Source organism: Leptonychotes weddellii, chromosome 5, assembly GCF_054177405.1.
Source record: "Leptonychotes weddellii isolate Sample4059 chromosome 5, ASM5417740v2, whole genome shotgun sequence".
NCBI lineage: Eukaryota > Metazoa > Chordata > Mammalia > Carnivora > Phocidae > Leptonychotes > Leptonychotes weddellii.
The window spans coordinates 111,413,752-111,425,112 of record NC_138373.1 but is presented as its reverse complement, the minus strand read 5'-3'; the positions used below and the strand labels follow the sequence as shown (position 1 = coordinate 111,425,112).

Below are 11,361 nucleotides of genomic sequence, written 5' to 3'. Positions count from 1 at the left end.
AGGCTCTCATGGTTCATCTCCCCCTCCAATTTCCCCCCCTTCATTCTTCCCTTCCTGCTATCTTCTTCTTCTTCTTCTTTTTTTTAACATATAATGTATTATTTGTTTTAGAGGTACAGGTCTGTGATTCAACAGTCTTACACAATTCACAGCACTGCTATTTTCTAAATGGGTTACTAATGGTATATAGCAGGAGTCAGAAATCTATGGCTCACAAGCTAATTCCAGTTTGCCATATTTTTTTGTAAATAAAGTTTTACTGGAACATAGTCACACCCATTTGGTGACATAATGTCATAGTTTGAAAGCAGCTATATTGGTAGAGTTTAGTTGAGTCAGGTACCATATGGCCCACAAGCTGAAAATATTATCTGGTTCTTTATAAAAAAGGCTGCTGACCTCTGGGTATAAAAACATATTAATTTTTTATAATATATATTAAAAAAAGAGAAGATATCAGGAAGGGAAAAATGAAGGGGGGAAATTGGAGCGGGAGACGAACCATGAGAGACTATGGACTCTGAGAAACAAACTGAGGGTTCTAGAGGGGAGGGGGTGGGGGGATGGGTTAGCCTGGTGATGGGTATTAAAGAGGGCACGTACTGAATGGAGCACTGGGTGTTATACGCAAACAATGAATCATGGAACACTACATCAAAAACTAATGATGTAATGTATGGTGATTAGCATAATTAAAAAAATGAGATTAAAAAAACATTAATTTTTATAATTTCTTAAAAGATTGTATTTGAGAGAGAGAGCATGCATGAGTGGGGGAAGGGGCAGACGGAGAAGCAGACTCCTCACTGAGCAGGGAGCTAGACATAGGGCTTGATCCCAGGACCCTGGGATCATGACCTGAGCCAAAGGCAGATGCTTAACCGACTGAGCCATCCAGGCGCCCCTAATTTAACAAATTTAGTCTTAGAGAATCTTGCTGAATTTTCTCAGGTTTAGTAGTCTGCTGATGGGTTTTGGGTTTTACGTAGATGACTGTATCATATGCAAGTAGTGAATTTTTTTTCTTTTTTTAACTTCCAATCCTACTTGGTTTGTGTTCAAAATTTCTCAATATAATGTTTGCTATAGACTTTGGGTATATGGACTTTATTGAGTTAGGAGAATTTCCTTTTATTCTTAGTTTCCAGAGAGTCTTTTCATACACCGATGCTAATTTAAAAAAAAAAAAAAAATTTTTTTTTTTGTATTCTAATAAACTATCACTGGGCAATTTATGACATTCTATTACATGGTATTAGGCACATTTTATAGTAAGTAGATACTTAACTTTTCATGCTTTGAAATTTGGGTTTCCTATTACTCTGGGTGATTCAGTGAAGAATGGAACTCTTTAGCACATTTCTAGCAGTGCTTTCATTCACCAACATTTATTGTGATATGTAATAAAAGAAAATAATGTTTTATCTTTCAAGTGAAAAATCAATAATCTTAGGTAGAAAAGATCTCTAAATCCTTAGAACTCAAGGTACTTATCAAGGCACAAGCAACTTTGAAATTTCAAAGTACTATATAACTATAACAAGTACTTAACAATCTAAAGATAAGCTAGAAAAAAAAAACAAGAGTCGTTCTAATCTAAAGACTAAAAGTAAATATTCACAAAGAAAACATTTCTAACTTCTAAAACTTCATCAGTCAAGAAATTTACATGATTCTACCATGTGCTTTCAATATCTTCTTAAACTAAGTTCTACCCTTAAATCCTAAGTGGAGTAATATAAAATGTAAGTAATATACTTAGTACAGACTCATAAAACATTTAAATGAAAAAACTTCACCTAAGATAAAAAGGATAGAGACCCACTCATTAAAGGTGAATTTTATTTTTTTGTTGTTTTTTTTCAAGTAACATTTAATAACAAGGTAGATAACATATACTTATCTAACTTGGTACTTTTATAACACTGAAGCTAAAGCAAAACATCCTGTTCATTGGGTAAAAACGGCCTACTTAATGTGTGTACACTGAAGTGCAATTTAAAAAAATACTGTAATTATAATTTCAGAACTTCAGAATTTTAGCATCAGTGTTCTCTTTTTTTCATATGGGAAAAGAAAATGCTTTTGAAAATCATTTGAAACTTGGACAAAAATTCCAGAGCTCTTCTTAGGACCACTCTGTAGAGTCTTCATGATTCAGATGACACAAGGGACGCTTCAATTCAGCCTTTTCAAGAAGACATTCTGGCTCTCATGATCTCATCAACCAGGAGAATGTTGGTGGCAATCACAATGCAGGACTGTGTAAAGCTATTCTTTACACAATAGTTATCCCATATGTCTACATCGGCTGCTACCACTGGCTCACCTGTATTCAAGTCCACACCCACAAACTGACCTGATTCTGAATGTTCTGCTTGAACTTGTGTTTCCTGAAGGTCAAAACCAGAGTTCTGAGCAAGAACCTTGGGAATGATGAGCAATGCATCAGCAAATGCTTGGATTCCAAGCTGGGCCCTGCCCTTTACAATGGGCTTATATTTAATCAAGGCTTTTGTTATTGTCACCTCCACTGCCCCAGCACCTAGAACTACAAAGCCATCATCAATAGCATTTTTAACAGCCCTCAAACCATCCCTTATTGCATCTTTGATTTGAGTGAGTGTGTGCTTATTTGGTCCTTTGACCAATAACATGATGGAGTGAGGATTGTTATTTTTATTTATTTTTTATTTTATTTTATTATTGTTATTGTTATTTTTCAATAAAGGTGAATTTCTCTTCTCCCAATGTATACTCACAGACAAGTCCTGCATGTCCAAAACAATCAGGATTTAGGTCATCAAAAGAATTTAGAGCTACTCCGCCACAAGCAAGAGTCAGCCTTTCCATATTTCTCCTTTTAACTCTATGCAAGAGCATCTGAAGAAAAGGGGTCAATTCCCTTTTGAATGAATCTTTTATCTGAATCACACAGACTTTCTTTTTCAGTTCTATTATTTTTTAACTCTAACTTCAAGGAATTTTCTTTCAGCTTTTACAAGTTCCTCTTCTTCTGAACTCTTATAAAAAAAGAATTCACTTCTGTTTTTTCATATTCTAATGACACAGTGCACGTGAGGATGTATGCATCTTCTTCTTCTTTTTTTTTCCCCCCTATCAGGATGTGTGTCCCATGGTCTAAACAAGACCTCTGATTAAGCTTGTATCAGTTTCAGATTTCTGTTTCATTTCCATGATCTCAAACATTAAAAGGTCAACAGGTTCACCTTGTTTTTTAATGACGAAAATGAAGTCCACTACAGCTTCTATTAAGGTATCAGGAAGTTCAGCATGTACTTTAGGAGGTAGAGATGTTCTGGCCACATTTGTAAGTGTTTCCCAGTCCATTTCTTTGCTTACTTTCACTTGTTCCAAAAACTGAAGTGCCTTTTCCTTTGCAGCTTCAAGTCCTTCTGTTATTATTCTGGGATGAAGACTTTCAGAAATGTAGAGATCCACCTGTTTCAGTAGCTCTCCAATGATTAAGACATTGGAAGTCGTACCATCACCAGTTATGTCATCCTAGGTTGTTGCCACTTTGGCTATTAAGGAGGCTGTTGGGTGTTGAATTTGCATTTCACGAAGCAGCATATTGCCATCTTCAGTAAGCTTGATGTCTCCAGCACCAGAAACAAGCATCTTCATGGTGCCCTTAGGCCCCAAGTTGGTGCTCAGCATGTCCTGCAGCCCCTGGGCCACACTGATGTTAATCTCCAGTTCCGCCTGGGCTTGGGCCACCTTGGCCTTGGGGTTCAGGGTCTTCAGGGCCTCCACAGCTAACCAGAACAGGAAGAAGAGGACACCTGGTGTGCAGAGTGCCCAAAGCTGGCTCAGCGTGGCCATGCATTTCAGTTTTAAAGATCAGTTTTCTTTTATTTGCTAGGTTAGCAATTAATAAAAAATTATTTTTAATTTATTCAAGAATCATTATTTTAAGGATTTCAAAATATAGGTTTACAATCCCTCATCAGAAAATCTGAAATTCCAAAAGCTCTGAAAATTTAAAAATTATTTTATAATTCACTTGAGGGCAATCTAGCCTAAACTGATACGAAACTATTTATAGTCCTTTAAACTACTTAGTGTGAGTATTTGCAGAATATTAATGTGTTTGATTAAGAGAGTCCCCCTGGAACACATAGATATATTAAAATAATAGGTGGCATATGCACCATATTACTTTTCAAAGGTTTGAAAAGTTTGAAATTGAAATACAACTAGCACTAAGTGTTTTTGATAATGGAGTGTAGATCTGATCATTCTAAAACCATTAAAAATATTTTCTCCCATTCTGTATGTTGTGTTTTCACTCTGTTTATTGTTTCTCTTACTGTGCATAAACTTTTTAGTTTGATGTAGTCCCATTTGTCTATTATTACTGCTTTCGTTGCTTGGGTTTTGGTGTCATATTCAAGAAATCATTGCCTGAGCAGACATGATGATGCTTTTTCACTAAGATGTCTTCTAAGAGTTATAGTTTCAGGTCTTATTTTTAAATCTTTAAGCTATGTATTTGATAAAGGTTTAATATCCAAAATATATAAGAAATTCCTACAATTCAATGGCAAAAAACCCAAATAACCAGATTAAAAAGTGGCATACAAATGGTCCACAGGTACAGATGCTCAACTTCAGTAATTATTGGGGAAATGCAAATCAATCCACAATGAGATATCACCTCATACCTGTTAGGCTGGCTATTATCAAAAGAAGAAAAGATAAGTGCTCTCAAGGATGTGCAGAAACTGGAACACTTACTTGTATACTGTTGGTAGAAATGTATAATGATGTGGCTTCTATGGAAAACAGTATGAGGGTTCCTCAAAAAATTAAAAATAGAAGTACCATACAATCCAGAAATCTCACTTCTGGGTATATATCCAAAGGAAATGGAATCATCTCAAAGAGATACTACATGCCCACGTTCACTGCAGTACAATTTACGATACCAAGATAGGGAAACAACCTAAATGTCCACTGATGGATGAATGGATAAAGAAAATGTATATACATGCAACGAAATATTATCTGGACTTTTTTTTTTTTTTTTTAAGGAAGTAGGTCTTTTTTAAGGAAGGAGATCTTGCCATATGTGATAACACGGATGAACCTGGGGGACATTATATTAGGTAAAATAAGCCAATCATAGAAAGACGAAAACTACCTGATTCCACTTATATGAGATATCCAAACTAGTCAAATACTCATAGAAAGAGAGACTACAATGATGGCTGCCAGGGGCTAGGGGAAGGGAGAAATGGGAAATTACTGAGCAATGGGAATAAAGTTTCAGTTACATAAGATGGATACATTCTAGAGATCTACTATACAACAATGTGCTTACAGTTAACAATACTGTATGGTGCACTTAAAAATTTGTTAAGAGGGTAGATCTCAAGTTAAGGGTTCTTACCATGTTAAAAAAAAAGTTAAAAGATTTCTAATTCTTTCATCCCTTGTTTACCATCAGAAGCAATTCTTACACTCCTCTATCTCTACTTGTGCTTTTATATTCTAAAACATTTAAATAAATAAAAATATTGTTTTCATATCAAATTCATTTTGATAGAGTATTCTTTAACAGATACTTTAAAAAAACACAAAAGGCTTGAAAAGTATTAAACAAAATGCTTAATAGTGATTTGACATATTAGACAATGCAACATAATATTTACAACATATGTACACTGTACCTTATTCTAAAAGAGATTTGATTTGGAAGGCTTTAAATTATAGCATATTAATTTAAATACAAATTCACATAACTTCTATACTGAGAATAAAATATTATAATATAAAGTAGGTATATATACTTGCAACATACAATTGGCTATCTTCTACCATTCTGGATTTTGTTATCTGAAATCAAAGCCTTCAAAACATGCAATCAACCATAAAAAGTGGGAGCACTTACTTAGGAGCAGAAGGACCCCTTGGCCATGTTCCATCTTCATTTTTCTGTTCTATCACTAACACCTGTAAGTATGACACAATAGAAGAGTGTTTTTCCTTAAAAAGTTAAAGTTAAAATAGCTTTAGAAGATTAGCTGGATACACTAAGAAACTAAAGTAAATCTGGAATTATTTAAAGGACAGAGTAGACTAGGTGAAGAGGTATTTGCATTTTGATGCCAAAGCTGGGCTACATAAATAGAATATAAATTCCTTGAGTTTAGGGAATATGTTTTCTACTTCTTTTCTATTTGCAGGCTGTAACATAGTACTATGCAAAAAACCTCAGATGTTCAATAAATGGTCACAGTTGTTAAAAATACTGATGTATAATCTTGGCTATTATTATGCAAATCCTGAAAAACAGTGACACAGATAATTCCAAATTACAGATTATACATAATTTATTTGGGGCTTTAAAATTTGCCTTTATTTACATTATTACTGTGTAAATTATAGAATCTTTTAATGTATAAATGATAGAGCCACATTTGTGAGAATCAGATTCAAGTTCCTTACTGCAGCATGGTTAAGGCAGAAAGCAAGTCTAATAAATGTAAAGTACAGGGCAAGGCAGAGCTATGCTTTATTCTAAAATATAACAGAATCCTTCCTCTTATCTTCTTGTTTAAAAAAGGCTTTTTTCCAGTTTTTGCTATGTGTGAGTCTGTGCAAACTAAGCAAAAATAACTAAATAAGCAAAAGAAATTATGTGATAATGTCAATAAGAAGTTAATAACCAAATTTCCATGGGAGAAGTATAACATAAGAACATGCCTTGAAATAAATTCAAGGCATTACAAATTTGAATACATTCTAGATATTCACTTTCAACTCTTTTTCTTAAAGTTTCAATTTTGTAACCTACTCGACATACTCTTGGTAAAATACTTTTGTGGACTGAATGTTTCAGGCCATTTATAAGTTGGCATTTGGATCCTAACCATGTAAAATATAAGACTGTTTCAGAATACATACAACAAATGATAAAGATCTGATCAACAGAAAAATTCATGGAACCAGCTTGTTCAAAGAGTACACTAATTAAAATATTAAAGTTATCAGAAAGGGAGACAAACCATAAGAGACTCTCAATCAAGGGACACAAACTGAGGATTGCTGGAGGGGAGGTGGGTGGAGGGATGGGGTAAGTGGGTGATGGACATTGGGGAGGGTGTGTGTTGTAATGAGCACTGGGTATTACATAGGACTGATGAATCACAGACCTGTACCCCTGAAACAAATAATACATTATTTGTTAATTAATTGAATTTAAATAAAAAAGGAAAAACAAATTACTATTTCCTACATTCAAAGAACATGTATGAAGTATACATAGCATATAAAGAATAAGAACACTGTGTACTTACTACCCTAATCCCTCCCTAATCATATTCCTCATCCCTATCACAATTAATCATTCTCCTCAATTTTCTGATATCATTCTGATATAATCATATATTTATGTATTTTTGTAAAATTGAATTTAGTAAGTGATTTTTAACTGCTGAAGAGTTTTCCATTACTGCAACTTATTAAGATACCTAGATATGAACTACATATATAGAGAGAGAAAACATGCCTTGAAGTACATTTAAAACATTACAAATTTGTGTGTGTGTATATACATACTTCATACTATGCATATATATGTGCATATATATAAACTTCATAGTCATTTGGAAGACAAATCAGTTACAAAATGAAAGACTTTAGTTACAAAGTATTTCAAAGTTATGCATTTAGTATCATTGTTTGTAGTGTGCTTTTTAATAGAAGGTCCTAAAACTGAAAAATCAAATAAATAAATAAAGTTGAACCATAACAATTTAATTCCTAATAGTATATATGTTAAAATTTCATGTTTTTACAATCACAGATATTAATATTGAAGGCCATCAGAAATGTTAATATTCACTCCTTTACTCAAATATTTTATTTTATTTATTTATTTATTTTTTAAGATTTTTATTTATTTATTTGACAGAGAGAGAGACAGCAAGAGAGGGAACACAAGCAGGGGGAGTGGGAGAGGGAGAAGCAGGCTCCCCTCTGAGCAGGGAGCCCGATGTGGGGCTCGATCCCAGGACCTTGAGATCATGACCTGAGCTGAAGGCAGTCGCTTAACCAACTGAGCCACCCAGGCGTCCAATATTTTATTTTCTGAATGAAGTTTTGCTCATGGTTAAAACTTCCAAGATGAGAATTTTCTTAGAAAGTTTTCAAAATTAAATTAAATGTGTGTGTGACACACACTTAAGGGAAGAGAAAGAGATAAAGACCACCATTTTGGGAGGGAAACTCTTCAATAACGTATCTTTGTTTTATTTTCTGATGTTTCATTTTACTTTAATTTCAGTAAAAATTTTAAAAAGTCCAGGACAGGGGCACCTGGGTAGCTCAGTTGGTTAAGAGTCTGACTTTTGACTGAGGCTCAAGTCATGATCTCAGGGTTGTGAGACTGAGCCTTGAGATGGGCTTTGCACTCAGTGTGGAGTCTGCTGGAGATTTTCTTTCTCTCCCTCTGGCCCTCCCCCTGCTCGCTCTTGCTCTCTCTCTAAAATAAATAAATAGATCTTTTTTTTTTTTTTAAAGATTTTATTTATTTATTTGACAGAGACACAGCGAGAGAGGGAACACGAGCAGGGGGAGTGGGAGAGGGAGAAGCAGGCTTCCTGCGGAGCAGGGAGCCCGACGCGGGGCTCGATCCCAGGACCCTGGGATCATGACCTGAGCCGAAGGCAGACGCTTAACCGGCTGAGCCACCCAGGCGCCCCTAAAATAAATAAATAGATCTTAAAAAAAAAAAAGTTCAGGATAATGTTTAGTTCATTTATCATCAGTCAGAAAATAACTTGCAAAATCTGGAAAATTTAAAGCATGTTCTTTGAAACATTCTTATTTTGAAAGATCAAATGTTAGTAAGGATATTTAACCTTCTTCTTATTAAAATAATATACTGTCACCTGTAATCTGATAAATGCATTCCTATCAAGAACATCAAATTACTTAAATTCTCTAAGCCTCAGTTTTCTAATGCACATGATGGATAGAATAAAAACCATTTCATAGGCTCAATCACTGAAAAGTTTTAAAGAAATGATTCTATGTATTCCAAACTGTACTCCTGGAACTATCTCAAGACCTACAGATGGTAACTAAGGAGTGAAAGAGGGAACTGGCTGGCTAAGGAGCGGGGTGTTAACTAACCATGAGAGTTCCGAGTTCCTTACTCCAGCTTTAATCAGGTTAGCTCAAATTTTGATTATAATACATAGTACTTTTTGCAAGATTTCATTTAAGACTATAATAGCTAAAATAAGTCTGAAAATCACTGTTTTTATTTTTTTTTTAAAGATTTTATTTATTTATCAGAGAGAGAGAGAGAGCACAAGCAGGGGGAACAGCAGCAGAGAGAGAAGCAGGCTCCCCGCCGAGCAAGAAGCCCGATGTGGAACTTGATCCCAGGAGCCTGGGATCATGACCTGAGCCGAAGGCAGCCGCTTAACCGACTGAGCCACCCAGGTGTCCCATGAAAATCACTGTTTTTATAGCCTATTACAATACATGACATATGGCAGACATTTACTAAAAATTAATTTCCTCAGTTGTTCTGGGTTTTTTTCACAACTTGTATCATAATACTGATGTCAATAATAATTTTTTAAAAGATTTTATGTATTTGAGAGAGAGAGAGAGAGAGAATGAGAGAGAAAGAGACAGGGGAAGGGGCAGAGGAAGAAGGACAAGCAGACTCCCCACTGAGCAGGTAGCCAGATGCAGGGCTCGATACCGGACCCTGAGATCATGACCTGGGCTGAAGTCAGATGCTTAACTAACTGGGCCACCCAGGTGCTCCTGTCAATAACTATTTTTAATAAAACAGAACAAAATAAAAATCTCCATATATCAGAGGACCAGGCTGTGTTAGATACTAAAAATAAAAACAAAAATAAATAGACATGAAGTCCTAAAACAAGGAACTCAAAGTCTAGTGGAGAAGCTCAACGTATAAATAAAGTACATAATGAATGTCACAAAAGACATATACATAAATCATTATGAAGTTAAGGGAGTAATTTTTTCCCCAAAGTAGAAAACTCCTTGTGCCTCAAATACATATTGAGAAAAACAGATCAGGAAAGGCTGAAGAGATGAGGTGACATTTGAGCTGGAATCTGAAGAATGAAGAATGAACAATCTGATCTGATTAGACTACATGATAGAATGGAGTGGTTAATTTGAATATTTTGATGTTTAAAAGGACTTTTTGCTGGAAGGATGCAGGCACTGGGAAGAAGGGTACAACAGGCAGATGGAATAACACAGATGAAAGCACAGGAGTTGGGAATAGCATAGTATGCTTAGGGAACTATAAGCAGTTCAGTTTGGTATTGTATGAATCATTGTATAAATCATGAGGCAAGGATAATCTAAAGATGCTGGAAGACTAGCCACAAGGTCAAACCTTGACTTACATGCTGTGTTAAGGTGCCTGGACTTTATTCTACAATTGTTAGGGAACCAGGAAAGGTTTACAATAAAGAAACATCGAGGTTTACATTTTAGAAAGAGTGTTCTAACAGAAATATGGAAGACTGAGAATGGACACACAAAAGACTAGACACAGAGGGACCTGTTAAGACACTACTGAAAGACAGGGCTGAGAATGGAATAGATTAATTCAAGAAATATTTAGAGGGTAGAATCAGTAGGACTTGCTGAGTATGTCTAAATGTCTTCATTTCTTAACACATTCATTTCTTTGGATTATATTATAAAGAAAGACCAAATTGGAGGTTGATACCTTACCAGGGCCTTGCAAACTACAGTTCACTTAGCTCACTGACTGCTTTTGTAAATGAAGCCTGTTGTTTACATATCGTCCATGACTTTTGTGTTACTACAATGGAAGAGTTGTAGTTGTAACAGAGACCATACAGGCTACAGAGCCAAAAATATTTACTATTTGATTCCTTATAGAAAGTTTGCAGACCCATATTATTATATTAGCTGTTTTATTGATGGAAAATAATTTCTTTTTAAAAAGTAGGTTATTCTCAAGCTCAAGGAGGGAAGCAAAATTTACTGCTAGTGATCAACAGGAATAGGGAAGAGATGAGTTAGAAAGACGAAGCCAGAGACAGTAGAACCCATTATAGATTATCAAGATATTAATAAAGTTTGTGACTCCAAAAAGCTTCATGTATAGTATGCTTAAAATAAACAGTACTGCTAAACAATACCTGTCCTTGGTATAAACCAGCATCCTGAATGGTGCTGTCTGGTTTATTCAGTGGTTCAAATGTATTACTCATGTATTTGTTCCACAATCTGGTCTCCTTTTCATCTGGAATACTGAAGATTTTTCTTATTTCCTTTTCAATTGTATCTAGATTTAAGGAG

The 11,361-nt window shown here is 35.0% G+C and overlaps 1 protein-coding gene and 1 pseudogene across 5 annotated transcripts in view; both read right to left on the bottom strand.

The window, feature by feature from the left end:
• Nucleotides 1-11,361, bottom strand: part of USP15 (ubiquitin specific peptidase 15) — a 113,095-nt gene that overhangs the window by 53,710 nt on the left and 48,024 nt on the right. For all 5 annotated transcript variants that reach the window (XR_014145741.1, XM_006740661.3, XM_006740662.3 and 2 more), the window contains 2 exons: nt 11,202-11,347; nt 5,918-5,979 (listed from right to left, as the gene is read on the bottom strand). Coding sequence is in view for 4 of the 5 variants with exons in the window: in XM_006740661.3 (XP_006740724.1) it covers nt 5,918-5,979; nt 11,202-11,347 (208 nt within the window). In the remaining variant the exon portion in view is untranslated. The remainder of the gene's footprint in view (nt 1-5,917; nt 5,980-11,201; nt 11,348-11,361) is intronic.
• LOC102744858 (T-complex protein 1 subunit zeta-like) lies at nt 2,184-5,911 on the bottom strand (annotated as a pseudogene).